Here is a 27,581-nt window from a genome sequence, read left to right on the forward strand (position 1 = left end):
TATGATTATTCGTATTGCATAGTATTATGTGTTTAAGGATTGGGGTAAATGACCGTAGCGAAGGGAATGGTGCCATCTCAGAAGTCTTCATGAAAGTACTCAGAGGTAAAGCTGAACCACCACCAAGATGTAAGGATTCCTATTGGCAATAAAGCTTCCATAAACACATCACGTAAATTCAACCACCAGCACTTACTGAAGTGGCAAAATCATTCATGTCCACAGTAAAGCGAAACAGATCTATTGAATTTAGGGCAGGGTTTATTTTGTTCTAGTAGAATACTTCTGCAAACTTCTTGGAAAGGATTGGGATAAAACTTAGCGCTAAGAATGCCTTAAATATGTGTCAATTCTAACACATAAATCATGAAAATATATTCATATCTTTGCAAGACCACTCAAACTGAATAATAGTATTTCTAAACAAACAAGAACTCCACAACATTTAAATTAAGCATCAATGAAGTGTTGCAACTAGTCGAAGCCATACTTATTTTATCGATTTTCGTTTTGTTATTTCTATTGAATCCATAGTTGTTCAGTATTAACGACCAACGAAGTTATACATAAACGATTTTTGATATTTTTGACTTACCTGCGGGCACATTTTGCACTGATACTTTCTGCCTGTACCGCTGCCACCGGCTCCGAGTGTGACATTCATTTTGCTCGCATTAATTGGCTGCGGTACAACCAGCAATGCAGCCGTTGACGCACTGTGATGATGCGTCATGTGATTAGACGTTGTTGGCGCGTGGTGCGCTATGCTACCAATGCTCGCGCCCCCAAGGCCAACAAGCCCGCCGCCACCGACACTACTACTGCCAACAAGACCACCGTTGCTGGCTCCGATAAGACCTAGACCACCCGTAGCAGTGACTAAACTACCGCCGCCACCATTACCTCCTCCTCCTCCAGCAGGTGAATTACTGTTCGAAGTGGCAATGGTTCGCAATGTGGCGCTAGGCCCATAAATAGAAGCGGCTGACGCCATGCCACTGTGATTACCCTGCGGCGTTACCGCGCTGTGATGATCTACGAGGCGGCTATCATCGAGAAAGTGACCTGAAAAAGGTAGTGTAAACAAAAAACACAACATATATCATTAATTCGTGCACGGAATCACAAATCAAGCATTTACTGAATATACGGGCGTACAGGTCAATCAGCTAAGGCAATGCAATTTCAAATTGACTCATCAGGATTTGCACGAAGTAGAAAAATCAGAGTGCTTTTCATTCGAGATAATTATGGTCAGATGGACTGTAGTAAGGTTTAGTATAGGTGGCCAGGTTATGTCACTTATCAGACAACCACTACCAATAGTATTGTGTGTGGAGCTACAATATACGCCTGTAGTTCTGGTGGGGCTTCGTCAGTATGCAGAATGTAAAATCGGTTATCGTCATTTTACAGGTTATTGATGCATGTGGCATAGATAGATGTAGATTAAATATTTCGAGCATGATATTTTCCGACCGGACAACTTTGATCTCACATTCTAGAATAGTATATCTGCGGTCAATGGCTCCATTCACTATCTTGCGAGAGAACTTTACATCGGAATCAACACAACTCAGTTACAACATGCTTTCTAAGTTGATTGTGACACACATCAATAATACGTGGTATACAGTTCAATTAGAAGGAGTTGATACAGGGATGTTGAAATTAACATACAACTACTGATTCACATATGGTTAGAAACCGAAAAAAACCTTGGTCGGGTTTAATCCGTGCACATTAAGGTAACGTAGAGCAATAGACGTAAAGACTAATTAATTATTGAAAATATAGTGACATGTATGCTCAGGGACTCATTCGACCCGAGTTCTAAGTATTTCTTGATAAAGCATATTGTACTCGCATTTTGAGGAGTGACTTTAATAAAGCTGGGAATCTTATTATTTCTTCAAGTAAACTTATTTAATGTAGTCTTAACTACAAGCATTGTATTTACTTACGTTAATTCTGTCATGTTTTAGGGATTGGCGCAGGTCGAAAAAACTCATCCAGAAATATGAAGGGAGTAGAGTTTTCATTTGAGATTTTGTTTTTGTAAAAAACAGCAGCAAGTCTATTCTGTCGTATATTCCAAAAATATCAAATTACAATAAAATTGGTTGGCAATTTCATGTTTTACTTTGCGATTCGATCGCCAAAATCGCGATCACCGTCAGCGATCTTTATCGGTCGCGCCGCCGCCAAGCGCCACTGATTTCACTTACACTGCTGACATGACCGCGGAGAAATCACCATGCATCTAATACGTTGGCATCCCAAATCCAGTTACCTAGTCGGAAATATATGCCGAATACAGTTAGTTCCCTATAGATACTTGTACAGTTAATTAGTTTGCCTCCAATTTGCTGTTAGTTGGTCATAATAATGATTTATATACATAGCGCAAAGAATTGGAAAGCGCAATATATAGGTTAGGTTATACTGGCTAGCTGTTACGCCATATATGTATTTACATTTCCTTTGTTATGTCAGACGGAGATTCAGTTTATTATGAGCTGAAGTTTATGTAGTTAAGGACGTCTTGGCTTGGTTAAGGCTTGTGGTTCCCTTCTGTCTACATAATATGAATTACAACTACGTCTTAAGATAGCTGCGACAAAATTATTCTGATCGCCGGAAAATAGGCAATGCTCGGGCTCTGCTGGCAACCCTGATTACTAACATCAGAGATATCAAGCTTACAGAAATAATTGACTCGTATTATAAAGCAGTCCATGAAACGTAGTCCTTTTCGTAAAGCTTGAAAATGAACGCCAACTTGAAAAACCTAGCAACTCGCTTTAGATTACTAAAAGCTTAGGATAGACTAAATGATGTCTACAGAATTAATAGTCATCTACTAAAAGCGTGCCAAAAGGTTTCCCTACAGGGTTGCTACTGCTAGCGTAGATAACATCGCGAGCAAATAATTCGGTAGTCACACCATGCTGCGAATGTAGGCGAATGTTGTTACTTTACGTTTAGTGACTGCTAGCTTTGTGGACTTGTCATTTACTCGCTTGCTATTGCTGCCAGCTTGCTTGTTGTTGGAGGGGTGAAGGGTGCATGTTGCATGTTGTTTGCATTTAAGGAATTGATGTAAACATCTTGTAAAGCGTCTTGTTGCACCTCATGTTTTTGTCTATATACAACAACAGAAAAAACAACAACGACCACCAAAACATAAACGAATGCAAAAACACATCTTGCTATTTTTACCACGGTGCCCCTCTAAAGTACACGTGCGCATGCATACACATATGTATATGTGTATGCTTAAATGTGTGTGTGTATGTGTGGCATATTTTAGACGCCACTTCAGTGCCTGCAGTTTGTTGTTGCAGCTCGTAATACAATTCGGGTTAATGTTTTAGAGGTCAGTAAAGTTGCAACAAAAGCGATGCAACATTTTGAAGCTAAGGCATTATGTCGATGCTGCTGTCACTTAATTACAATATTGTTATTATCGTTGTAGTTATTGTCCATGTTGTTGTCGCTGTTGTTCTTGCTCTTGTTAATTGCTTACAATATTTTACCGACTAATGTGGTTGGTTGATTTTGGAGTGCAGCAACTTTTTTCGTTCCTTGATTTGCCCAGGTTTGTTGTTAGCATTTGTTGTTGCTGCAGCGTGGGAGTGTGCATTGTGCCGTCACATTGATGCTTATCGTAGATTTAACAATATTGCCATCAGATTGCATCGCTAAGCATTCGCCACCAGCCACGCCAATGCCTAGCGTGGTGTGTACTTGCAACATTTTGCGGTGACATGCATTAACCTAGCGAACGATGCGCCATGCCGCAAATACCAGTTTGCATCTGACCAATGGAACATTTACAACTGTGTTAGCAAAATAGTTTAGCAGATAGTACTATCTACGTAATATTACGTTATCTGCAATCTTATCGTTTTAAATTAAAATACAAGTGGAGGAGAAAAATGAGAGATTACCGCTATTGAGACCAGATGCTATCATGACTTTGGAAAAGACCTAAGCGATTTATGTAAAATTAACAATATTAAAAGAATGAAACCCACAGCCAGCCGCGGATAATATTGGAGGTATGCATCTGTAAAATACGACTATTTAGTACGCAATTTGCCTCAGACGCCTTGAAATGCTTAAGCGGATGCGTGACCTTTGAGAGTTGTACACTGCTGTCAAAGAAATAAAAGAACTTAGTAGTGCAGACAGCACGTTCAAAGACGACACCACATTTTAAGAAGCTATATAAGCTTTATATTCTTAAAAGTATTAACCGACTAACTTCGATCAAAGATGAAGGACAAGATACCTCAGTCTTGTTGAAACCAAAAGCACGAAAAGGTCAGTAATCATGGCTTAATAGCGTTCCCCATTGACTGTAACTTGATGGCCGGCTTCCTACGTGAACAAATACGGACCAATGATTCCATATGCTCATGGAGCACACCAAACAGTTACTTTTGAGGATGTAACGGTGTCTCGACAATAGCTTGTGGGTCCAAATGTTGTTCATGAACGTATTTATTTGACCAAAAGTGAGCTAAATAGTTCAACAAAATTTTCATGAGAAAATCGGGATAGGTTGCCATCACATTTTGAGCCCATTCACTGAACGTGCGACGCGTTTGATGGTTGTTAGGCCTCAATTCTTGCACAAGTTGGATTCTGCACCCACAGCAGCAATAGCGCGTTTGATGCACATTGGACGCCTTCTCTGATGATGCACATTATCTACTAGAGTAAACGTGGTGCGAAACCGATCTAAGGTAGTTCGAATTGTGGACGCAGCGTCCGATGTGTGAACGTTGTTACAGAGTAAGTCTCTACATTTCGAAATGCAAGCCAAATTGGTCATAGGTCTCAAAAAACACCCGTTCTAATCAAAAACTATAACATAAAGAATTCTTCTGTTTGCGACCAATGTCTTACATTGGTAAGGTAAAAACCAAGGAGGTAGGTAGTGTAAGTAAGGTAAGTTTAAACAGGAGAGCGCCATTAGAATTGAAAACGTATGTTACGTATTTAAACCTAACATTTGCTAAATTTTGTATAAGTCATGAATATGAGCACCGAAGAGAATGAACCGACGAGGTCGATTGAGATTGCTAACACACAACACATATCAAAGGAACGAGTTGGGCAAATCGTTTTCTAAATTTAGGTATACGAAAGCTTGTGCAAAGTAGGTGCCGCGTGAGCTCACAACTGACGATCCAAGAACTACAATATGCATGAGCCAAATGTCTTGCATCGACTTCCACATCTACCGTATATCCCGGATGTAGTACCAATGACTTTTTTCTTGTTCTCAAACCTAAAGATAATGTTCACAGGGGAAAAATATAGCGACAATGAAGAGGTAATCGCTGGTTCTGCAGATTGATCTAAAAGACAAATCGTAGAACGAAATTTCAAACAATACGAACTTTTCAGTCTGCCTGATATGTAAAAAGAAAAAATTAGAGTGTTGCCATCTGTTTGGAAATTGTAGGTAGAAAATCGAATACAATAAGCATTGAACGCAATATTCACAACACACCCAAGGAAGCCTCACTCCTTTTGTACGTGGCTCTACGATATCAATATGACACAAAAATTTATATACCATCATTTAAAATATAGTAGTAAAAATCCAGTTTTAATTAGCTTAAGTTTCATACCTTTTTGTAAGTTATTGTGATGGTCGTTCATTTTGGCCTGCAATGAAATACAAATAAAAGTTAAATATTAAATTTTTGCGAAGAATAATATCACTAAGTTCCTACAAATATAATAGTTTTGTTCACCTAACGGCTGTTTGTATCATTTAAATATAATCGAAATAGATATAAAATTCAATATGCAATATATAAATTGTCAGGATGACGACGGGTGAATTCAGATGGTAACTACACTTACACTTAAGCCGCTATATACTTAATATAAAAATTTTCGAACATTCGATGTGTGAGTTATCTTAGCGAAAATTACGTGAATGTATAATATTTAATATACTACAGTTTACGAATTACTTTAGCTTCCATATACTACATACATATGTATTGAATACTTTATGAAGAAACTCGGAGGTCGAGCAAAACCACCTGACTTAACCGCTGCCAAAATGTATCATATCGTAAGCACACTCTTCCCCACACACGAAAACAGGATTAGTGATCCAGAACAGACAACAAGACTTCCGCAAATTCCCCAGTTCACCCTCGAAGAGCTGCAACTGGCCACTGGCAAGCTAAAAACTAATAAATAACCCGACCCGGACGGAGGTCATGATACGGTCACAAGCATGGCTTCTACTGCTGCTAACAAATAAGCACAGACCTCTCGAAATAAGTATGCAAACGATTATGGACACTCTAAAGACACAAAATGCGGTGAACTACCTAGGCGTAAGACTGGACCCCCAGATTAACTTTCGGGGTAAAAATTCAGCACGCCGCAGGAAAGGCAGCGCACACATCCCAACTCAGCAGACCAATGGCCAACATAGGGGGGCCCAGCCAAGAAAAGAGAAAGGTCCTAATGTCCACGACCATCAGCGTCCTATTATACGGAGCAGAGATCTGGGCAGATGTGTTAAAAAAGGAAAATCGGCGTAAGGTATTGGCTAGAGTACACCGCATCGCAGCCCTCAGAGTTGCATCAGCTTACCGAACGATGTCAGGTGATGAAATATTAGTTATAAGCGGAAATGCCACGATATCAGCATGGCAACGAAGATGGAAGAATGAGAGTCGCGGCAGATGGACAGCCAGGCTTATAAGAGACCTAAACTTATAGACAAGTCGTAAATTCGAAGAAGCCGGCTTCTACATTACGCAGCTACTATCCGCTCATGGACACTTCAAAAAGCACCTCTACAAAATGGGAAATGTCGAAGCCTATACAACGCTGCGACTGAGGACGACGCTGAACACACATTCTATAAATGTGAGCGATGGCAAAGGGAACGTACCGTCGTAGAAGACCTGGTTGGTCCAATAAGCGCGAACAACTTAATCAACGTCATGGTAGAGAGCGAAGCTAACTGGGCTATTATCCAGAAATTCGCAGAAGCTTTGCTACGCAGCAAAAAGCGGGTCCTGGACGCAGGTGCGTAGATGTAAATCTCTCAACGAGGAAAATGGAACGCCACCCTGAAGTAATGTAAAAGCGGTTCCAGGGTGGGCGACGGTTCCCTAGAGGGGTTTTTTTCTTCATATTCTCAATATATTAAATTTAGCCACTTTGATTGCATTTATGTCACATAAGTATATCTCATTTCGAATAGATTTTAAAATAAATATTTGGGTCATGAAGAAAGTCTCAGAGTCATAGTATGAGTATGAGTTATAGAGATCACAAATATTATTGTAATCCATTCATAATTCCTTAGAATAGCGAATTTGAATTCTTTCGCAACGTGATTTTATACTCTTGCAATATGTTGCTACAGAGTATAATAGTTTTGTTCACCTAACGGTTGTTTGTATCACCTAAACTAATCGAGATATATGTCGAGTTATGCATATATAAATGATCATAATGACGAAACGAGTTGAATTCCGAATAACTATATGTACGTCTGTCCGCGCAAGTGATAACTTGATACAAAATTGAGATATTGTGGTAAACATATTTCTTGGTACCCAAGGGAGGTTGGTATTGAAGATTTCCAATAAATAAAAACCATGTGCCATAACTGAGCGCTAAACGAAGTTACAAAATGGCAGCAGCCAGGAACACGTGTGGGCTAAAAAATTTTTAAAGCTTGAAAATCACTAAAGGTGCGATATCTGACTGAATAAATTCGCCACAAGCTTTAAATTTAACAACCATTATGGTAAGGAAAGGCTCTATAGAAACAGAATGATAAATTTTCAAGGACTCAGACACTAAATAGGTGGACCACAGATCGATCAATCTGTTAGGTTTAGCATTGAAATTCCGGGACAATATTTTTGTGATGACGGCATGCTCTTGTGCCGAAAATTCGTAAAATTGGATCAATACTTCGCTTAGCTCCCACATTCTTACAAAATGGGGTCTAAATATTCCCTAGCCCTCATATATCTTATATAAGTAAATTGTCCAGAATTATATAAGAATTTCACACTTCCGGTTGGCTTTATACCGTATATATCGGTAAATATGTAAGATATCTTAGTAATATTAAATGAATGTGTAATATTGGATACTCTATAGCTCACATATACTACTACAATAATTTTCATTAGTCCTGAATGAAATTGGGACTTCCCATCCTTTGGTTTATCTATCTTTGGTTTTCCTCATGTACCCAATATATTAAATTTATTTTGTTTGATTGAGTTTATATCACATATACCATATGTCATTTGAATTAATTAGGTTGATCTTAATATTAATTTCAGAAATACAAAATGTAGTATTGAAAGATACTAAACTTGATTGTAATCCATTCGGTTTTTTCGAGTAATACATGTTGAATTGTAACAGTTTTTAATATAAAGTTTAGCCAACACTTGCACATATTTTATCGGCTTTGATTCTTTCGAGAGTATAAAATGTTCGCTTACACCCGAACTCAACCTTGCTTATTTGTACTTAGTTTTTATGGTTTGGCTTTTTTTATTATTCTGCGAGAGAAGCAACAACATGAGAGCAAAAGCCATATATTCTGCAGATTCTTAATTGAATATGTATATATAAATAAGCTAATTTTTGGCGTTCTTGCTAAATAATTACTCTTACATATACTTATATCTTGAAATTATATATAATTATAAACAAAATGACCACATTTTATGGTTTCAATATACAAGTTTACTTGTAGTATAAAATTTAATATAAAAAGGTTTGTTGTTGTTGGTGTTGTAACGATTACCTAGTCCCCGTTTAGGTGATAAATTTCAGATTCGTTGTCGTCGAGGTCATCTAAAGGGACGCCCAGTTTTCCAATGACGACAAACTTAACCTAGAACTTACCGATCCAAACAGGGTTAGATCGTCGAAATAACAGCCCTTGGCCGGATAAAATCCGGGTCAATTCCGGTATCGGCTGTTGTGGGAATAGTATAATAAGGTTTCATTATATCCGCTATATTGGAGCAAGGGAATACTTTTTGAGTTATGCAATTTCTCATTAAAGACCCTACAGGTCTCTTGTATCTTCTCTTTACTTATATGTATTATATTTTTCGCTATTCCTTAGGCACATATATAGAAATTTGGTAGTAGTTTCGAACATAAGCTCGATAGATTATCAGAATAATATACATATCTTCTGACAGTTTTCTGTAAGCATTGTTCAATCATTCTTTCAATAGCTTCCAAACTCACATACCGCGATAATGAGCATCTCTGCCTTCGGTACATTTGATATATGCATATACTATACAGGTTGGTTGGTCTCACCAAGTAATAGCACTCTAGCTTTAATTCTTTTTTTCTCAAATTGGTACATCTGTCGTGAGAACACATGTAAAGTTACAAGTCGTTCTGTCAATTATATATTTATATATATCAGAGTATTTTTTTAATATGAAAAAAATTTCAATATCGCACAGTGATTAGATTCTTTATTTTGAAAGGTTTGAAAGCAAAGGAAATTGATGAACAATTGTTAAAGCGTATAACGAGTTCTCACCTTCAAAACGCACCGTTGAATTTTGGGCTAGTGAGTTTACACTAGGTCGTACTAGGCTTGAAGACGATCCACGCGAAGGACGACCAAAAACCGCAACCACACCAGAAGTCATTAAGCAAATAAGCATGAAATTGCTAATGCCATATCAGCAAAGAAGGTTTTCGAGGTTTGATCAAGACAATGCACCTGTTCACAAAGGTGTTTTAAAAATAACAAAATTCAAGAAATTAAAGTAGGAATTGGTAGAGCATAAACCGTAATCACCAGATTTGGCTTCCAGCGACTTTAGTGAAGATGTTTTCTGGAGCATAATAATAGCAAAAATAGCATATGTCTAAAGTATTGATTTTTGACTATTTGATAAGACAACCAAGATCAGAGTTACAATAGGATACTTCATACGAAACGGACTTATGTCCTGGGAGTTACCAGTTTCTTTATAAGCGGTAGGAATATGCCCGATATACTTCCGAAATGTTAAAACAATATGTAAATTGTCGAACCACCCTAATATCTGCACATGGTGAAAGAACGAGTCACTTCTCAACTCTTTGCGTACTTTATTGTGCTAAAGCTTTAATCAGTAGTCAATTACAGAGGAACGCGAACAGTTCAGCTTTTTCTTTTGACATATATATATACATACATATATTTAGAAATATGCGCTTTGTGATTTTTGTGCTCATCGGCTATATTTCTTTAGTAATAAACGGTATGTGAAAACTACTTTCGCCTGTATTATAAATCCGATAAATAATCATAATTTGGTTTTATATATTTAATCGTTAAAGTTCCAGAGATATGAAAATAGGATTTTAACACAAGTGAAAGTTGTTCTACTGAAATATTATCTATTATTTGTATTCTAGGAACCGTATCGAATTTTGATATATAAAAGTAGTAAATTAAAAATACTCTTAATAGCAGTAAAATTGTCTAAATCTGGTTACCTGATATGTAAGCTTTCAAAACGGGTATGGATATTTGGCTTAGAGTTTTAGGTATAGAAAAGTCAAACAAAGTGATAATAGGTTAGTAGTCTTGTTCCAGATAAAATGTCATCAAAAAATCGCCTTTCATAAAAGTTTTTAAGGATTACCGTTAAAGGAGATAGCATACTTTTAGTTTCGAGAACTTTTTATTCTTAATATTTTGGTATGTGTCCACACCATTATCGCTAGCTATTTCTCTAGCTCATTACGCTTTTCGCTTGCCTTCGCTTTGCATGCATGTGTGTTCGTAGCCTTACGAATATCTATGCTGTTGAAACATTTGGTATATAGGTATGTACATATAATACATAAAAATTAGGAATTAGTCACGTTTGCGATAGCACACTTATGAATGTATAAGTCAACTAATATTTATGTATTTTTCGGACCATTTTTAAACCACACGAAAGTGTTTGCATATAATTACAAGTATGTATGTATATTTTATATACTCTCATAACATGCTATGCATAGAATTGTTTTCTTAACATAACGATATTTTGTGAATCATTAACTAATCGAGATATACATGTAGCATACGATTACATGTGAATAAAGCTTAATTTAATATATGGGAATAGGAGCAATTTATACTCAATCAATGAGAAGCTGGGTATCGACTTCGCACATTTTTGGCATTAAACTATAGAATATCTAATATTATTTTTTCACTTAACATTGTAAGATATCTTACCTATTGACCGATACATAATTCTTATTAATTTTCTAATATCTATAAGGTATATGGGTACAAGGGAATATTTTGACCCGATTATATCCAGGTTTGGTATAACGACATATCATTACCAGAAATATAGACACTCTGAATTTGATTTAGAAACCTCTCAGTTTGCCCAATATATTGTATAAGGAATAAAGTCAAGTGGATGTTTAAAAATCCGTATATTAGATATATGGGGACTGGGGAACTATTGCCTTGATAACATTCATGCAAGAGAATACACTGTTATTAGAAAGAGGTTTTGTCTCAATTTCATTAAGATTCCTTACATATTGACCGATAGATGCGGTTAAAGTCCCGAAGTTTAGAAATACCATATATGATACATAAACTAAAATATTAGGTATATGGGGGCTATAGAAAGTATTGACCTGACTTTACTCATTTTTGGCACAAGGGCATGCTGTGATCAGAAAAATATTCTCTACTAATTTTAATACTACACTTTACCGATTTACCGATATGTTCAGTAAAAAATCGGCCACATATTTGGTGTCTGGGTCCGATTTCGACAATTTTTTTTTTGCGTCAGATGAACTAACTTGAGGACGCAATTTGTAAAAAGTTTTACTGTAATAAATCCATTAATGTTTGATTTGCATACTGTAAAGTCAATGAATCAGATGGAATTTAAAGTTTTTTTTTTGCTTGTGGCGCATTTATTCAGTGGGTTAACGCATTTTTAGTAGCTGTCAACATTACCGTTATATGAGGAGTGGTCGTGGTTATTATCTGATTTTTCCCATTTTCACAGTGTATACAAAGATGCTAAAAAGTGTGGGGTTGAACTAGCCACGCCTACTTCCGATATAAATATATTTAGAATATCATAAATGCAGCAATGGAGATGTGGAAATAGAATTTGTGCAAACTGTATTTCTGAAATGTAGTTAGTGTTATATAAAAATCCTGTCTATCTTGAAAACGAAAATGCCGTTGACTTTATCAGACATCTTAAGAAAATTACTAAAAAGAAGCGTAATTAAATAAAATGAACATGTATTCTCTAGCACAATTTAGATTGGCACCAAAAATGTGGGAAATGTATTTATTTCTTTTCCATTGTATTTATTTCTGACAAGGTGATAAAAAGAAGATAAATGAAATTAGGCCAGAATGAGTGTTATCGGCCCACACCTCGTCGAGGGAAATGCATCTGTTGAACCCAAATTTCCATAATCTTTCGAAAATCATCTTCGAATATTTGCAGGGGTCCATTTCGCTCTTGGCACTTGATGGTTTGTTATGAAACAGTGCAGTCTGCTAAGCTGGTTCGCTTAGAACTTTATGAAGTATAAATCAATTGGCTGTATTTTAAATACATATGTAAAATTTTCATTAAACTTTTATATTATTGCCAGGTCTAATTATATTTATTTACAGCTGATGAAGGATCACGATGTGACAACGGTGAATACATTGATGATCTGGATTGGTGTAATGGATCTGTGCAGTGTTTAGATAGATCGGATGAGCTAAATTGTAAGGAGACAGAATGCACAGATTCAGATTTTAAATGTTACTATGGAGCTTGTGTACCGTTGGAAAACAAATGCGATAAAAAATTCGATTGCATGGATGGCAGTGATGAATCGTATGAACATTGTAAACACACCCTTTGTGGAGCCAATAAGTTCCAGTGTGGACATGGCGGATGTGTAGATTTAAACAAAAAGTGTGATGGCAAGTTCGATTGTCCCGACCAAACAGACGAGAATCCACAACTGTGTGAAGATGCCTAAATGCCAACAATTAAACCCTTCCTAAACTATATTTGGAACCTATCTTGAAAGTGAGGACCGAAAGTGAATATCCAACAAAATAAACGAACATTTTCCTTCACCAGTGATTATTTTAGTTCCAATTTATTCAAATATATTTGTGAAAAGCCTTAATTTTGAATTTTTCTTCGCTTCTAAGTACTGGGTCCATTTCAGTGTTATGAGCTATTTTAAGGAAAAGCGAGCCCGTTTCTCTCTTGTCACGTCAAATAAAGTTCTTATATAAAATTAACTTTTAATCAGGTTTAAATCATTGGTCACACTGTCGTTATTTTGCTAACGTCGACGTCTCGTCGGCTAGAAATAAAAATTGCTTTCTTATTCGTCATAGTATGGTCGAAAATCAACGAGTTGATTGAAAGGATTTTTATGCTCTTGTACACATGTAATAAAGTGTGTAAAGATTCTTAAAGGCACAAAGTGTAATAGTTTTGTTCACCCAACGGTTGTTTCTAAATAAAGCTATTCGAGATATATAGAGTTATTTATTATATTGTACATAAATAAATGATCAGCATGACGAGACGAGTTGAAAGCCGGGCGTCTATCCGTTTCCTTGTCATTGCGGTAGATAAGCGGAGTATGACTATTTCGACGCCCACAAAATGAGAAATATTATAACTAAAGTTCGAATTTGTTACAGAGCATTAAATTATAGCGAAGCATTTGCAGTATACAAGTTTTTCAAAGTGGACGTGGCTCCGACCCTTCTTTGGTTTAATATACATGGCTAAAAAACCGCTAAAGCTATATGAACCATATGTACCGAGGACACCCTCTCAGTCTAGCTCCTCCTTATACAGCGTGTAATTTAATGAAATCGGTTGACCTATAATCCAATATCTAACTTTCATCTTCGAATTGGACCATAACTTTATATACGATATAATAATGAAATTCAGTTAGCATATTTGCCCCATAATAATGTGCTCTTGTATCAAAAATCTGTAAAAACCTCGGCTTTTTTACAACGTTTTTTGAGATAGGTTCCAACACTTAAATACGTTCTTCACTTAAAATCTAAGTATTCTTTCTTTAAACTTTACCAATAAATACGAATACTAGATTGCTTAAATATTAGTATTAAGGAATGTGGAAAACTTTGATTTATAAATATGTATAGTAGGAGTAAATATTATTGTAATCCATTCATAATTCCTTAGAATAGCGAATTTGAATTCTTTCGCAACGTGATTTTATACTCTTGCAACATGTTGCTACAGAGTATAATAGTTTTGTTCACCTAACGGTTGTTTGTATTACCTAAACTAATCGAGATATATGTCGAGTTATGCATATATAAATGATCATAATGACGAAACGAGTTGAATTCCGAATAACTATATGTACGTCTGTCCGCGCAAGTGATAACTTGATACAAAATTGAGATATTGTGGTAAACATATTTCTTGGTACCCAAGGGAGGTTGGTATTGAAGAATAATCCAATAAATAAAAACCATGTGCCATAACTGAGCCCTAAACGAAGTTACAAAATGGCAGCAGCCAGGAACACGTGTGGGCCCTCTAAATTGTTTAATGTACATATCTTCCCAACCACTAAAGCTATATCAACTAAATTTGCTGACACAAAATTATTTTAGCACTTTTTTATACGCTATGAAAACCGGCAAAATCAGGTTATAACCACGCTCACTCCCCATATAACGGTTAACTTGAAAATCACTAAAGGTGCGATATCTGACTGAATAAATGCGCCACAAGCTTTAAATTTAACAACCATGATGGTAAGGAAGGGCTCTATAGAAACAGAATTATAAATTTTCAAGGACTCAGACACTAAATAGGTGGACCACAGATCGAGCAATCTGTTAGGTTTAGCATTGAAATTCCGGGACAATATTTTTGTGATGACAGCATGCTCTTGTGCCGAAAATTCGTAAAATTGGATCAATACTTCGCTTAGCTCCCACATTCTTACAAAATGGGGTCTAAATATTCCCTAGCCCTCATATATATTATATAAGTAAATTGTCCAGAATTATATAAGAATTTCACACTTCCGGTTGGCTTTATACCGTATATATCGGTAAATATGTAAGATATCTTAGTAATATTAAATGAATGTGTAATATTGGATACTCTATAGCTCACATATACTACATACAATATTTTTCATTAGTCCTGAATGAAATTGGGACTTCCCATCCTTTGGTTTATGTTTTCCTCATGTACCCAATATATTAAATTTATTTTGTTTGATTGAGTTTATATCACATATACCATATGTCATTTGAATTAGTTAGGTTGATCTTAATATTAATTTCAGAAATGCAAAATGTAGTATTGAAAGATACTAAACTAAATTTAGCTGCCATACAAACTGACAATCTAAATTAAGGTCTTATATGAAAAAAATTGTTTACGACAAGTTATCTTCACGAAATATGGCATGGATGATGATTGTCCAAGATATCGCTACAATCTTCGATCGAATTGTTCATATCAGACCACAGCTATCATAGAAACGGACCGATCAAAATAAATTTTCGTATGGAAGTTTTTAGTATGGATTATTGCTTAAGATATGACTTCAATCTTCGAACGAATTGTGAAGATAGGACCACTATAGCATACAGCTGTCATAGAAACTGACCGATCAAAATCAAGATCTTGTATGGGCAATTTTTTTATATGACAAAATATCTTCACAAAGTTTGGCATGACTTACTTTTTTCATTAAATAGAGAACCTATTTTTTCCGAAATGTAATATAGTTTGTAATAGAAAATTAAACCCTTAAATTATTCCTATATGGTAAATATTGAGTAACATAACTAATCAATCTTCTCCAATATATTTACATTGTAATCAGATTTATTGACTTTACAAAAAATATATTATAAACAAATCAGATTAATTAATAATTTATACTGTCCAATTTGAGCTTTCAATAAAATTTTTCTTATATCTGCCAAAAACTGTTTTGCTTGGGCCAAAAGTAAGGTATGACATGTAGCTAATTGGGGCAATAAGTTGAAAATTGTGTTAAGAATGGATACATATGAGTAAGGAGCAAAAATATTATTTAATTAACCATAAAATAAACATATCCCTAATTATTCAAGATATATTATTATTTATTAATAATAATAGAACACTAACTTTGAAAAAATAATTATTCAGTTTTAAAACCCTAATTAACTGATGGGTAAGTACAAAACATTCTAGGTAGAATAACAGGTAGGAAATAAACATTGTTCGAAGCGTAGCTCAAAAGCATAACCTAGGTAAAAAAAAACTTCGATAATGCCCCTTTTGTATTTAACGTCTTAATATTTCCACTAAAATTACTTGATGAAATTTGGCATGGATTATTGGCCACAGTAACAATAAAATATCATAAGAAATTTTTCAGATCTGATTACTGTATCATATATATAATATAACCTAGGTAAAAAAGAACCTCTACAATGCAACTTTTGTAATTAACGCCTTAAAATTTCTTCGAAAATTCCTTGATGATACCAAGAAGGGCAGAGTTTACAGATGTGAAGTCGGGCTCTAAAGCATTCAATAATAAGGTTTCATTATATCCGCTATATTGGAGCAAGGGAAGATATGGGCCGTTGGCGATTTCGATACTTTTTGAGTTATGCAATTTCTCATTAAAGACCCTGCAGGTCTCTTGTATCTTCTCTTTACTTATATGTATTATATTTTTCGCTATTCTTTAAGCACATATATAGAAATTTGGTAGTAGTTTCGAACATAAACTCGATAGATTATCAGAATAATATACATATCTTCTGACAGTTTTCTGTAAGCATTGTTCAATCATTCTTTCAATAGCTTCCAAACTCACATACCGCGATAATGAGCATCTCTGCCTTCGGTACATTTGATATATGCATATACTATACAGGTTGGTTGGTCTCACCAAGTAATAGCACTCTAGCTTTAATTCTTTTTTTCTCAAATTGGTACATCTGTCGTGAGAACACATGTAAAGTTACAAGTCGTTCTGTCAATTATATATTTATATATATCAGAGTATTTTTTTAATATGAAAAAAATTTCAATATCGCACAGTGATTAGATTCTTTATTTTGAAAGGTTTGAAAGCAAAGGAAATTGATGAACAATTGTTAAAGCGTATAACGAGTTCTCACCTTCAAAACGCACCGTTGAATTTTGGGCTAGTGAGTTTACGCTAGGTCGTACTAGGCTTAAAGACGATCCACGCGAAGGACGACCAAAAACCGCAACCACACCAGAAGTCATTGAGCAAGTAAGCATGAAATTGCTAATGCCATATCAGCAAAGAAGGTCTTCAAGGTTTAATCAAGACAATGCACCTGCTCATTCACCAGATTTGGCTTCCAGTGACTACTACCTCTACAGAAACCTGAAGCAAATCCTTCGTGGAAGGCGTTTTTCGTCGAATGAAGAAACTAGAATATACAGCCGTAGACAGGTATTTTGCAGAGTTTCCGAAAAGACATTATAGGGATGGCATAAAATTATTGTGGGATCATTAAAATAAGTGTATTGAAGATAAGAGAGATTATATTGAATAAAAAAATATATTTCGTTATGTCGTACCACAAACAGTATTTTTTCATTTTGAGCGCAGAAACTTTTCAACCAACCTGTATATATCGATCAATATGTGTGAAAATGAAATTTAGTGAAGATGTTTTCTGGAGCATAATAATAGCAAAAATAGCATATGTCTAAAGTATTGATTTCTGACTATTTGATAAGACAACCAAGATCAGAGTTACAATAGGATACTTCATAGGAAACGGACTTATGTCCTGGGAATTACCAGTTTCTTTATAAGCGGTAGGAATATGTCCGATATACTTCCGAAATTTTAAAACAATATGTAAATTGTGGAACCACCCTAATATCTGCACATGGTGAAAGAACGAGTCACTTCTCAACTCTTTGCGTACTTTATTGTGCTAAAGCTTTAATCAGTAGTCAATTACAGAGGAACGCGAACAGTTGCTACGGTATAAAGCTTTTTCTTTTGACATATATATATACATACATATATTTAGAAATATGCGCTCTGTGATTTTTTTGCTCATCGGCTATATTTCTTTAGTAATAAACGGTATGTGAAAATTACTTTCGCCTGTATTATCAGGCTCAATTGAGCAATAAATCCGTTAAATAATCATAATTTGGTTTTTTGGACGGCAAAATGGTATATTATATATTTAATCGTTAAAGTTCCAGAGATATGAAAATAGGATTTTAACACAAGTGAAAGTTGTTCTACTGAAATATTATCTATTATTTGTATTCTAGGAACCGTATAGAATTTTGATATATAAAAGTAGTAAATTAAAAATACTCTTAATAGCAGTAAAATTGTCTAAATCTGGTTACCTGATATGTAAGCTTTCAAAACGGGTATGGATATTTGGCTTAGAGTTTTAGGTATAGCAAAGTCAAACAAAGTGATAATAGGTTAGTAGTCTTGTTCCAGATAAAATGTCATCAAAAAATCGCCTTTCATAAAAGTTTTTAAGAATTACCGTTAAAGGAGATAGCATACTTTTAGTTTCGAGAATTTTTTATTCTTAATATTTTGGTATGTGTCCACACCATTATCGCTAGCTATTTCTCTAGCTCATTACGCTTTTCGCTTGCCTTCGCTTTGCATGCATGTGTGGTCGTAGCCTTACGAATATCTATGCTGTTGAAACATTTGGTATATAGGTATGTACATATAATACATAAAAATTAGGAATTAGTCACGTTTGCGATAGCACACTTATGAATGTATAAGTCAACTAATATTTATGTATTTTTCGGACCATTTTTAAACCACACGAAAGTGTTTGCATATAATTACAAGTATGTATGTATATTTTATATACTCTCATAACATGCTATGCATAGAATTGTTTTCTTAACATAACGATATTTTGTGAATCATTAACTAATCGAGATATACATGTAGCATACGATTACATGTGAATAAAGCTTAATTTAATATATGGGAATAGGAGCAATTTATACTCAATCAATGAGAAGCTGGGTATCGACTTCGCACATTTTATTTCATTATTTCATTTTCATTAAACTATAGAATATCTAATATTATTTTTTTACTTAACATTGTAAGATATCTTACCTATTGACGGATACATAATTCTTATTAATTTTCTAATATCTATAAGGTATATGGGTACAAGGGAATATTTTGACCCGATTATATCCAGGTTTAGTATAACGACATATCATTACCAGAAATATAGACTCTCTGAATTTGATTTAGAAACCTCTCAGTTTGCCCAATATATTGTATAAGGAATAAAGTCAAGTGGATGTTTAAAAATCCGTATATTAGATATATGGGGACTGGGGAACTATTGCCTTGATAACATTCATGCAAGAGAATACACTGTTATTAGAAAGAGGTTTTGTCTCAATTTCATTAAGATTCCTTACATATTGACCGATAGATGCGGTATAAAGTCCCGAAGTTTGGAAATACCAAATATGATACATAAACTAAAATATTAGGTATATGGGGGCTATAGAAAGTATTGACCTTATTTTACTCATTTTTGGCACAAGGGCATGCTGTGATCAGAAAAATATTCTCTACTAATTTTAATACTACACTTTACCGTGGGTTAACGCATTTTTAGTAGCTGTCAACATTACCGTTATATGAGGAGTGGTCGTGGTTATTATCTGATTTTTCCCATTTTCACAGTGTATACAAAGATGCTAAAAAGTGTGGCGTTGAACTAGCCACGCCTACTTCCGATATAAATATATTTAGAATATCATAAATGCAGCAATGGAGATGTGGAAATAGAATTTGTGCAAACTGTATTTCTGAAATGTAGTTAGTGTTATATAAAAATCCTGTCTATCTTGAAAACAAAAATGCCGTTGACTTTATCAGACATCTTAAGAAAATTACTAAAAAGAAGCGTAATTAAATAAAATGAACATGTATTCTCTAGCACAATTTAGATTGGCACCAAAAATGTGGGAAATGTATTTATTTCTTTTCCATTGTATTTATTTCTGACAAGGTGATAAAAAGAAGATAAATGAAATTAGGCCAGAATGAGTGTTATCGGCCCACACCTCGTCGAGGGAAATGCATCTGTTGAACCCATATTTCCATAATCTTTCGAAAATCATCTTCGAATATTGACAGGGGTCCATTTCGCTCTTGGCACTTGATGGTTTGTTATGAAACAGTGTAGTCTGCTAAGCTGGTTCGCTTAGAACTTTATGAAGTATAAATCAATGCGCTGTATTTTAAATACATATGTAATATTTTCACTAAACTTTTATATTATTGCCAGGTCTAATTATATTAACTTACAGCTGATGAAAGATCACGATGTGACAATGGTGAATACATTGATGATCTGGATTGGTGTAATGGATCTTTGCAGTGCTTAGATAGATCGGATGAGCTAAATTGTAAGGGGAATCTATGCGCAGATTCAGATTTTATATGTTACTATGGAGCTTGTGTACCGTTGGAAAACAAATGCGATAAAAAATTCGATTGCATGGATGGCAGTGATGAATCGTATGAACATTGTAAACACACCCTTTGTGGAGCCAATAAGTTCCAGTGTGGACATGGCGGATGTGTAGATTTAAACAAAAAGTGTGATGGCAAGTTCGATTGTCCCGACCAAACAGACGAGAATCCACAACTGTGTGAAGATGCCTAAATGCCAACAATTAAACCCTTCCTAAACTATATTTGGAACCTATCTTGAAAGTGAGGACCGAAAGTGAATATCCAACAAAATAAACGAACATTTTCCTTCACCAGTGATTATTTTAGTTCCAATTTATTCAAATATATTTGTGAAAAGCCTTAATTTTGAATTTTTCTTCGCTTCTAAGTACTGGGTCCATTTCAGTGTTATGAGCTATTTTAAGGAAAAGCGAGCCCGTTTCTCTCTTGTCACGTCAAATAAAGTTCTTATATAAAATTAACTTTTAATCAGGTTTAAATCATTGGTCACACTGTCGTTATTTTGCTAACGTCGACGTCTCGTCGGCTAGAAATAAAAATTGCTTTCTTATTCGTCATAGTATGGTCGAAAATCAACGAGTTGATTGAAAGGATTTTTATGCTCTTGTACACATGTAATAAAGTGTGTAAAGATTCTTAAAGGCACAAAGTGTAATAGTTTTGTTCACCCAACGGTTGTTTCTAAATAAAGCTATTCGAGATATATAGAGTTATTTATTATATTGTACATAAATAAATGATCAGCATGACGAGACGAGTTGAAAGCCGGGCGTCTATCCGTTTCCTTGTCATTGCGGTAGATAAGCGGAGTATGACTATTTCGACGCCCACAAAATGAGAAATATTATAACTAAAGTTCGAATTTGTTACAGAGCATTAAATTATAGCGAAGCATTTGCAGTATACAAGTTTTTCAAAGTGGACGTGGCTCCGACCCTTCTTTGGTTTAATGTACATGGCTAAAAAACCGCTAAAGCTACATGAACCATATGTACCGAGGACACCATCTCAGTCTAGCTCCTCCTTATACAGCGTGTAATTTAATGAAATCGGTTGACCTATAATCCAATATCTAACTTTCATCTTCGAATTGGACCATAACTTTATATACGATATAATAATGAAATTCAGTTAGCATATTTGCCCCATAATAATGTGCTCTTGTATCAAAAATCTGTAAAAACCTCGGCTTTTTTACAACGTTTTTTGAGATAGGTTCCAACACTTAAATACGTTCTTCACTTAAAATCTAAGTATTCTTTCTTTAAACTTTACCAATGAATACGAATACTAGATTGCTTAAATATTAGTATTAAGGAATGTGAGAAAACTTAGTTTTATAAATATGTACCTCATATCCTTGCTTGATGGCTGACATGTGGCTGCGAGTTGCGACCGCTGATGGCCATCCGTTATAATCGGCAATTTCCTTACTATGTTGTCCGCACTTTGTCAGCATAAATTATATTGTGAAAAGGTAAAAAGTCAGAGAAAGAGAAAAAGAAAAAGAAAAAGAGGGAGAAACAATACACAATTAGTTATGGATAAGTGTACAAAAGAATACTTGAAAGGAAAGAGTATTAGATTCGGTTATATTTTTACTAGGAATCACAAAAAATACAAAGAGACAATTTACGACAATCTGCAAGAGAAAAAGATAATAAGGCGTGTCGCGTGTCAATACGGCTATCCATAGCTCTACAATATACGACCAACGCTACTGGAACTTCGTCATGTTTTAATTCAAAAGAAAACCAAAAATTTACTTTATATTAATATTACTCTCAAGCACTTTTACATGTTTTCTACTGTAAACACCCCCATGAAATATTGATAGTTCATGTGCGCCTTCTAACTTATTATCTACATACCCTCTAGCAGAATTTATGATTCTCAAGATAAACATCATAGAGAGCATTTATTTGTAATGTAATTGGTAAAACATAATTCAAAAGATTTACTTCAAGTCATGGCGATCCCTTCTTACCTTTGTAAATATGAAACCCTTTGCGCGCCTAATGTTTACTAGTTATTTGATTAGTGTGATTCGAAAACCAGGCAAAAAAATGTTAGCCACTAAATTGCCCTATTCTTAGCGAAAAAAATTAGAAACCTTTTTTCTAATGCCTTCTAGTTTTTTTTTAATGCATTACTATTTGAAAAGCTAACTTTTTGTTGTCCGCAAACGTGGCCACAGACATTGAACACCGCGGGTCGGAATCGCCACATCTTTTATGTTGCATGGCCTTTTAAAAAAATCCAGAACACCAGTTGCTATTAAATGTCTATTACTAAAAACCAGTTGTAGATAAACAAAAAAGTGTACGGAAAATATTTAGAAAAAACGATGAAAGTGAAAATCACACATTCAAATCGCCAAAAAAGTATGTAAACAAATGTCGATAACCTAGAAAATAGCGCAAAGCGGCGCAAAAACTTCTAATTTTAAAAAATCTAATAAAATATAATAAAAAAGATTGCACGGGAATCCCAACGCTGACTGCCAAATGCAACGAAAAAAAAATATAAAAAAGAAAACAACAAAAAGTGCAAAAAAACAAAATCCGTTGCAACGCTAGTGCATTTTGACGGCCAATCTAAGCGCAAATGTCAAATAGAAAGTAAAATATAAAAAGTGGCGGCATGCCTGGCCTGCTAGCACGGCTAAATGACTGACTGAGTGAGCCAGCGGTTAGCTGGGGCGGAAATGAATAACAGTATTTTTTCTAACAGTATTTTTTCTAAATCGCGCCAAATTGATTCGTGTGTACTTCTGAGTATTACGTGTGGGTGTGGTTGTATGCGTATGGCTTTTATATGACTGACTGGACAACACTTGCGGCTAGGCAAACATTTTTTAGGATTTGCATATTTTGTGTCTTTTATTGGCCAATTTTTTACTGTTTGCGATATTTGTCCAATATTCTTTTTTCTGTCACTTCTCGCAAGCGCTCCAAATGGCCTAGAAAATATAGAAAATGGTAGTCTTTATTATCTCTTTGCAGCTAGTAACCGCTGGCTAATTGCCTGTTGTTTTTGAAAAAGTTAGTTGAAGGTTTTATTTTTCATGGCTATGCAGTGTTATGTCTTTTTTGGAATTAAATTTCTTTAGATACAAGATTTATTTTTTGTCACTGTCGATTATACACGCGTTGCGCCACTTGCTGTTGATCCACTTAAGCAACAGGTGTGATTCGATTCATACCCTTCATGAACAAACGCAAATATTGTTAAAGAAATTATTGTACATGGATAACATTATATATGTATATATGAGTGGTTTCGCAGACACTACTCGGGTAAGTAAGACATCTTTTTGTCTACTTAAGTCTTGGCTCTGGATCGCGGCTACAGCATCGCAAACCGACCTGATAATGCAGCTTATTAGAGCCTGTAATCCAAACCTGCCAACAGTGGAGTTGAAATTATTTAAGGCCTTGTTTTAAAATTTAGCATAACTAATATAATAGTTTCCTTTAGGAACCTTTATAAAATGTAACGGTAGTCATATTCCACGCTGTGGTTAGATTCTTTCCACCGATTCATTATGTGAATACAAAGAGACTAAGTGGCTGATACAGAAATCACATAAAAAGTAGTCGCTCGAATAGCTGTTAGTGTTACAAACATAATTACAAACATATTTGGATTAATACATTTTGAATTTGAGATTAATGTTAACAGATATGCGGATTCCACCTAAGCCCATTTCTAAAGAACACACTTACGAAAATAATTTTCAAAGTACTCTCGGACATTTCATACGAAAATTTGAAAGAAGTGTTAATGCTATACTCTCACCAAAAAATTCGAAAAAAAATGAATCTTTATGCCTTGGCATAAGAAAAGACGAACCAAGTATACCGAGGAGTACATATTTTAAATAGTTATCGTAAATATCCCAAGCAGGCCGAAAGTGTCTGACAACTGCTAGAAGAGGTTATTTGTCGAATAATGTCGAAGTGCACACCAAAGGGAGAATCAACTCGGAAACAGCAAAGTGGTATTGTAAATCTGTATTAATAATAACGGCGTGATTATACGTAGAAAGGAATTACAAAATTTCCATTGAAACTCTGCGGTGGGCGAATGGCGATTGAAAAACGTATGCAAAACTTCTTGGGTTGCAATAAAACCATTTTCAAGCAGGAGCAAGTCAGGTATTCGGCAGTCTTGCAAGCTGAAGAAAACCATGCGAACACAGCTACAGCGAACACAGGACTAAGCGCAGCAATAAACGCCTGCAACAGCTCACCCAACGACACTCAAGCTAGCCATCAACAAAACTGCGGCAAACACACCTCTAACCCACTAACAAAAGCAACGTATTTTAATGCCACCTAGTTGCCATACGCACACATTGCAGCAAAGAAAAAGTAAGGCAAACGTAATGATGATGCCGCCTCATAATAGTAGAAAGTAACAAAATGGAAGCTCTGCTGCAGGAGTTCCAAAACAACCAGCATAAAATTAAATAATTAAAACAGAAACGAAAAATCGAGCAATTGTATGTAGCTCAGCGAAAAGTGCCGCCATGGTAGTCCATTTTGCGCGGTGTTTTGCCGAATTGTAAAAAACGGTGTTGGTAACCAAAAAGCGTAAGCCAAAAACTTCTATGCACGTGGTGTGCTTGTATGTGGATTCGTGCGTCTATGCATTTTTTAGCTATTTTTTCGGTTTGTTTTCTTGCAAACACAAAAATGTTATGAGAAAAAACGCTTTAAAAAGTGGTTGGTTGGAAAAAATGCCGCGAAAAACGAAGCTGCCGGAAAGTGCCAACTCGCACTCAATGTACGGCGGCCACTGGTCAGTAATGGAAAAAAGGTATTCATTTTGTTGCTGCCTTATATGCTACGTCTTCCCACAGCGATGCTGCATTATACCACTACTTCCCACTTCTAGTAAACAAAAAAGCAACAAAACAGAGAAATGAGAAACAAGCGCCACAGCAAATCGTCTGATTTTTACACGTTCGTTGTTTTTTCCGAAACCCTTAGCCGCCTTAGTTGCAGCAACAACGCTTCCTACTTCAGCGCGCTTTTGACCAACACTTTATGCAATTTTTACGATTTTTCTACACATTTTTTGTTCTCGTTTTTAAATTCCTCACAGCCCGCTCTTATCCTTTTGCCGACCATTACAGTCGTAACTTGCATGCACACGAGACATGAACCCGTATCAACGCTAAGCCGATGCCTTTCGTTGTCCCCTTGGTGGCCATACACACACACTCACTTTATATGTATGTATGTATATACACAACCGGGCGCTGTTTCAGTAGTGCACATGGGGACTAACACATTGACTTCGGTGTTGGCAGTCAACGCGGTCAAGGAGGCGGCTGCAGAATAGAGAGTTAGGCGAAGTGGCAATAGCAGCATTCGCGCAAAGCGAACGACGCAATATCAGAAAAAAATTAGGCAAACTACAAACACACAATTTTTTACCGACGCGAATCTTTTGCAATTTCTTCCGAACCCTTTGCTTTGCTGAGCAACGCCGGTTGTGAAGAGTCTGCGAACGGGTACGAGTTTGGTTATGGTAACTGAGTTATATGGCTGTAAGCCTCAAAAGATAGCTGCAATGCAATAGTGTGTGCGGTAGGACTGGGGTAGGCGGCGTTGCAACTGTATCAGCGGCCGATTCGTAACTATGTTACCAGTGGGCTTAACCACTCGTATATTCTTCCTTCAACGAGCAAAGAACCGCCTTAGTCAGCGGACTAGTCTTTAACACTTCGCTGTTGTATATTTATTTATATTTATTAATCCCAGGGCTGATATTGTAAAATGGGAAATGCAGCTTCAAATCGAGGGTGGAAATCGCTCAAATGTATGTATTATATACTTATATGTATGTATGTTATGTAGCTTGAACCGCTATTGACAAAGCGAAAATGAAAACACTATTGTAAAATCAGAAAAGTTAGCGAAGAAATTCACTTAATTTTTAGAGGTACAGCTATAAAAATATATTAGGTTCTGATATAAAAACAAGAAAAAACGTTAACTGCGGTTGCACCAAAGCTATAATACCCTTCACAGGTACAAAGGTTCCTTACAATAACTTGATTCAGATGTAATTTCGTGAATCGGCAATAAAAAATAAAATGTTTTTCCCAGCAGGTACTTTACTCCGATCGTTCAGTTTATATGATAGCTGTATGACATAGCGATCCGATCAAAACAATTTTTTCGGAGATTATATTCTTGCCTTAGAAAATAACTCATGCCAAATTTCGTCAAGATGCCTCGTCAAATGAAAAAGTTTTTCATGCAAGCACTTTACTCCGATCGTTCAGTTAATATGCAACTATATGTTATAGTCATCCGATCTGTACAATTTCTTAGGAGCTTGCAGTATTGCTTTAAATAATATTCTGTGCCAAATTTCGTGAAGATACCTCGTGATATGAAAGAGTTTTCCATACAAGGACTTTACTCCGATCTTTCAGTTAATATGGCAGCTATATTCTATAGTGGTCCGCTACCGGCCATACCGACAAATGAGTAGCTTCTTGGTAAGAAAAGGACAGGTGCAAAATTTCAGATCGATAGCTTAAAAACTGAGGGACTAGTTTGCATATATACAGACGGACATGGCTAAATCAACTCAGCTCATCATGCTGATCATGTATATATATATTTTATAGGGTCTCCGACGTTTCCTTCTGAGTGTTACAAACTTCGTGGGAAACTTAATATACCCTGTTCAGGGTATAAAAATTGTCAAATAAAAGTGAAGTAAAAATAATATTGCTCTTAGCATATGTGATGGAACACTTGCTTAATATTACTTGAGAAAAAACCCAAGAAGTAGAGCTATACCCATATTAATAATTCAGCAGAATTTGAGAGCTCCTTGTAGGTTTCATAATAATCGAATCTCACCACCTTCACCACTTGTGCTGAATAGTCAAGCATGTGTTAATTTGACCCAATAGAGATTCTAGCTCAATAAATTCAAACGGATTT

At 35.5% G+C, this 27,581-nt stretch overlaps 2 protein-coding genes across 3 annotated transcripts in view; one reads left to right on the plus strand and one right to left on the minus strand.

The window, feature by feature from the left end:
- The window catches only part of rn (rotund), a 134,943-nt gene that overhangs the window by 77,934 nt on the left and 29,428 nt on the right, over nucleotides 1-27,581 (minus strand). For both annotated transcript variants that reach the window (XM_036373657.2, XM_036373656.2), the window contains exons 3-5: nucleotides 21,959-22,054; nucleotides 5,649-5,685; nucleotides 596-1,065 (exon numbers count right to left, since the gene is read on the minus strand). In XM_036373657.2, coding sequence (XP_036229550.2) covers nucleotides 596-1,065; nucleotides 5,649-5,685; nucleotides 21,959-22,054 — 603 coding nt within the window. The remainder of the gene's footprint in view (nucleotides 1-595; nucleotides 1,066-5,648; nucleotides 5,686-21,958; nucleotides 22,055-27,581) is intronic.
- On the plus strand, nucleotides 10,184-20,950 carry LOC106626581 (very low-density lipoprotein receptor). Its single transcript, XM_070105814.1, has 4 exons — nucleotides 10,184-10,304; nucleotides 12,710-13,062; nucleotides 18,057-18,192; nucleotides 20,439-20,950. Exons 1-4 carry the CDS (start codon nucleotides 10,253-10,255, stop codon nucleotides 20,795-20,797), a joined length of 900 nt encoding a protein of 299 aa, XP_069961915.1. The 5' UTR covers nucleotides 10,184-10,252; the 3' UTR covers nucleotides 20,798-20,950.

Source organism: Bactrocera oleae, chromosome 2 (assembly GCF_042242935.1).
Source record: "Bactrocera oleae isolate idBacOlea1 chromosome 2, idBacOlea1, whole genome shotgun sequence".
Lineage (NCBI taxonomy): Eukaryota > Metazoa > Arthropoda > Insecta > Diptera > Tephritidae > Bactrocera > Bactrocera oleae.

What these genes read in the sequence shown, in the direction of transcription:
- LOC106626581 (XM_070105814.1), top strand. Translation starts at nt 10,253, where the DNA reads ATGCGCTTTGTGATTTTTGTGCTCATCGGCTATATTTCTTTAGTAATA. An exon ending in ATCCACAACTGTGTGAAGAT is followed by an intron (nt 13,063 to 18,056) that starts GCCTAAATGCCA and finishes TTTAATCAGTAG; the next exon opens with TCAATTACAGAGGAACGCGA. An exon ending in TATTTCTTTAGTAATAAACG is followed by an intron (nt 18,193 to 20,438) that starts GTATGTGAAAAT and finishes ATTAACTTACAG; the next exon opens with CTGATGAAAGATCACGATGT.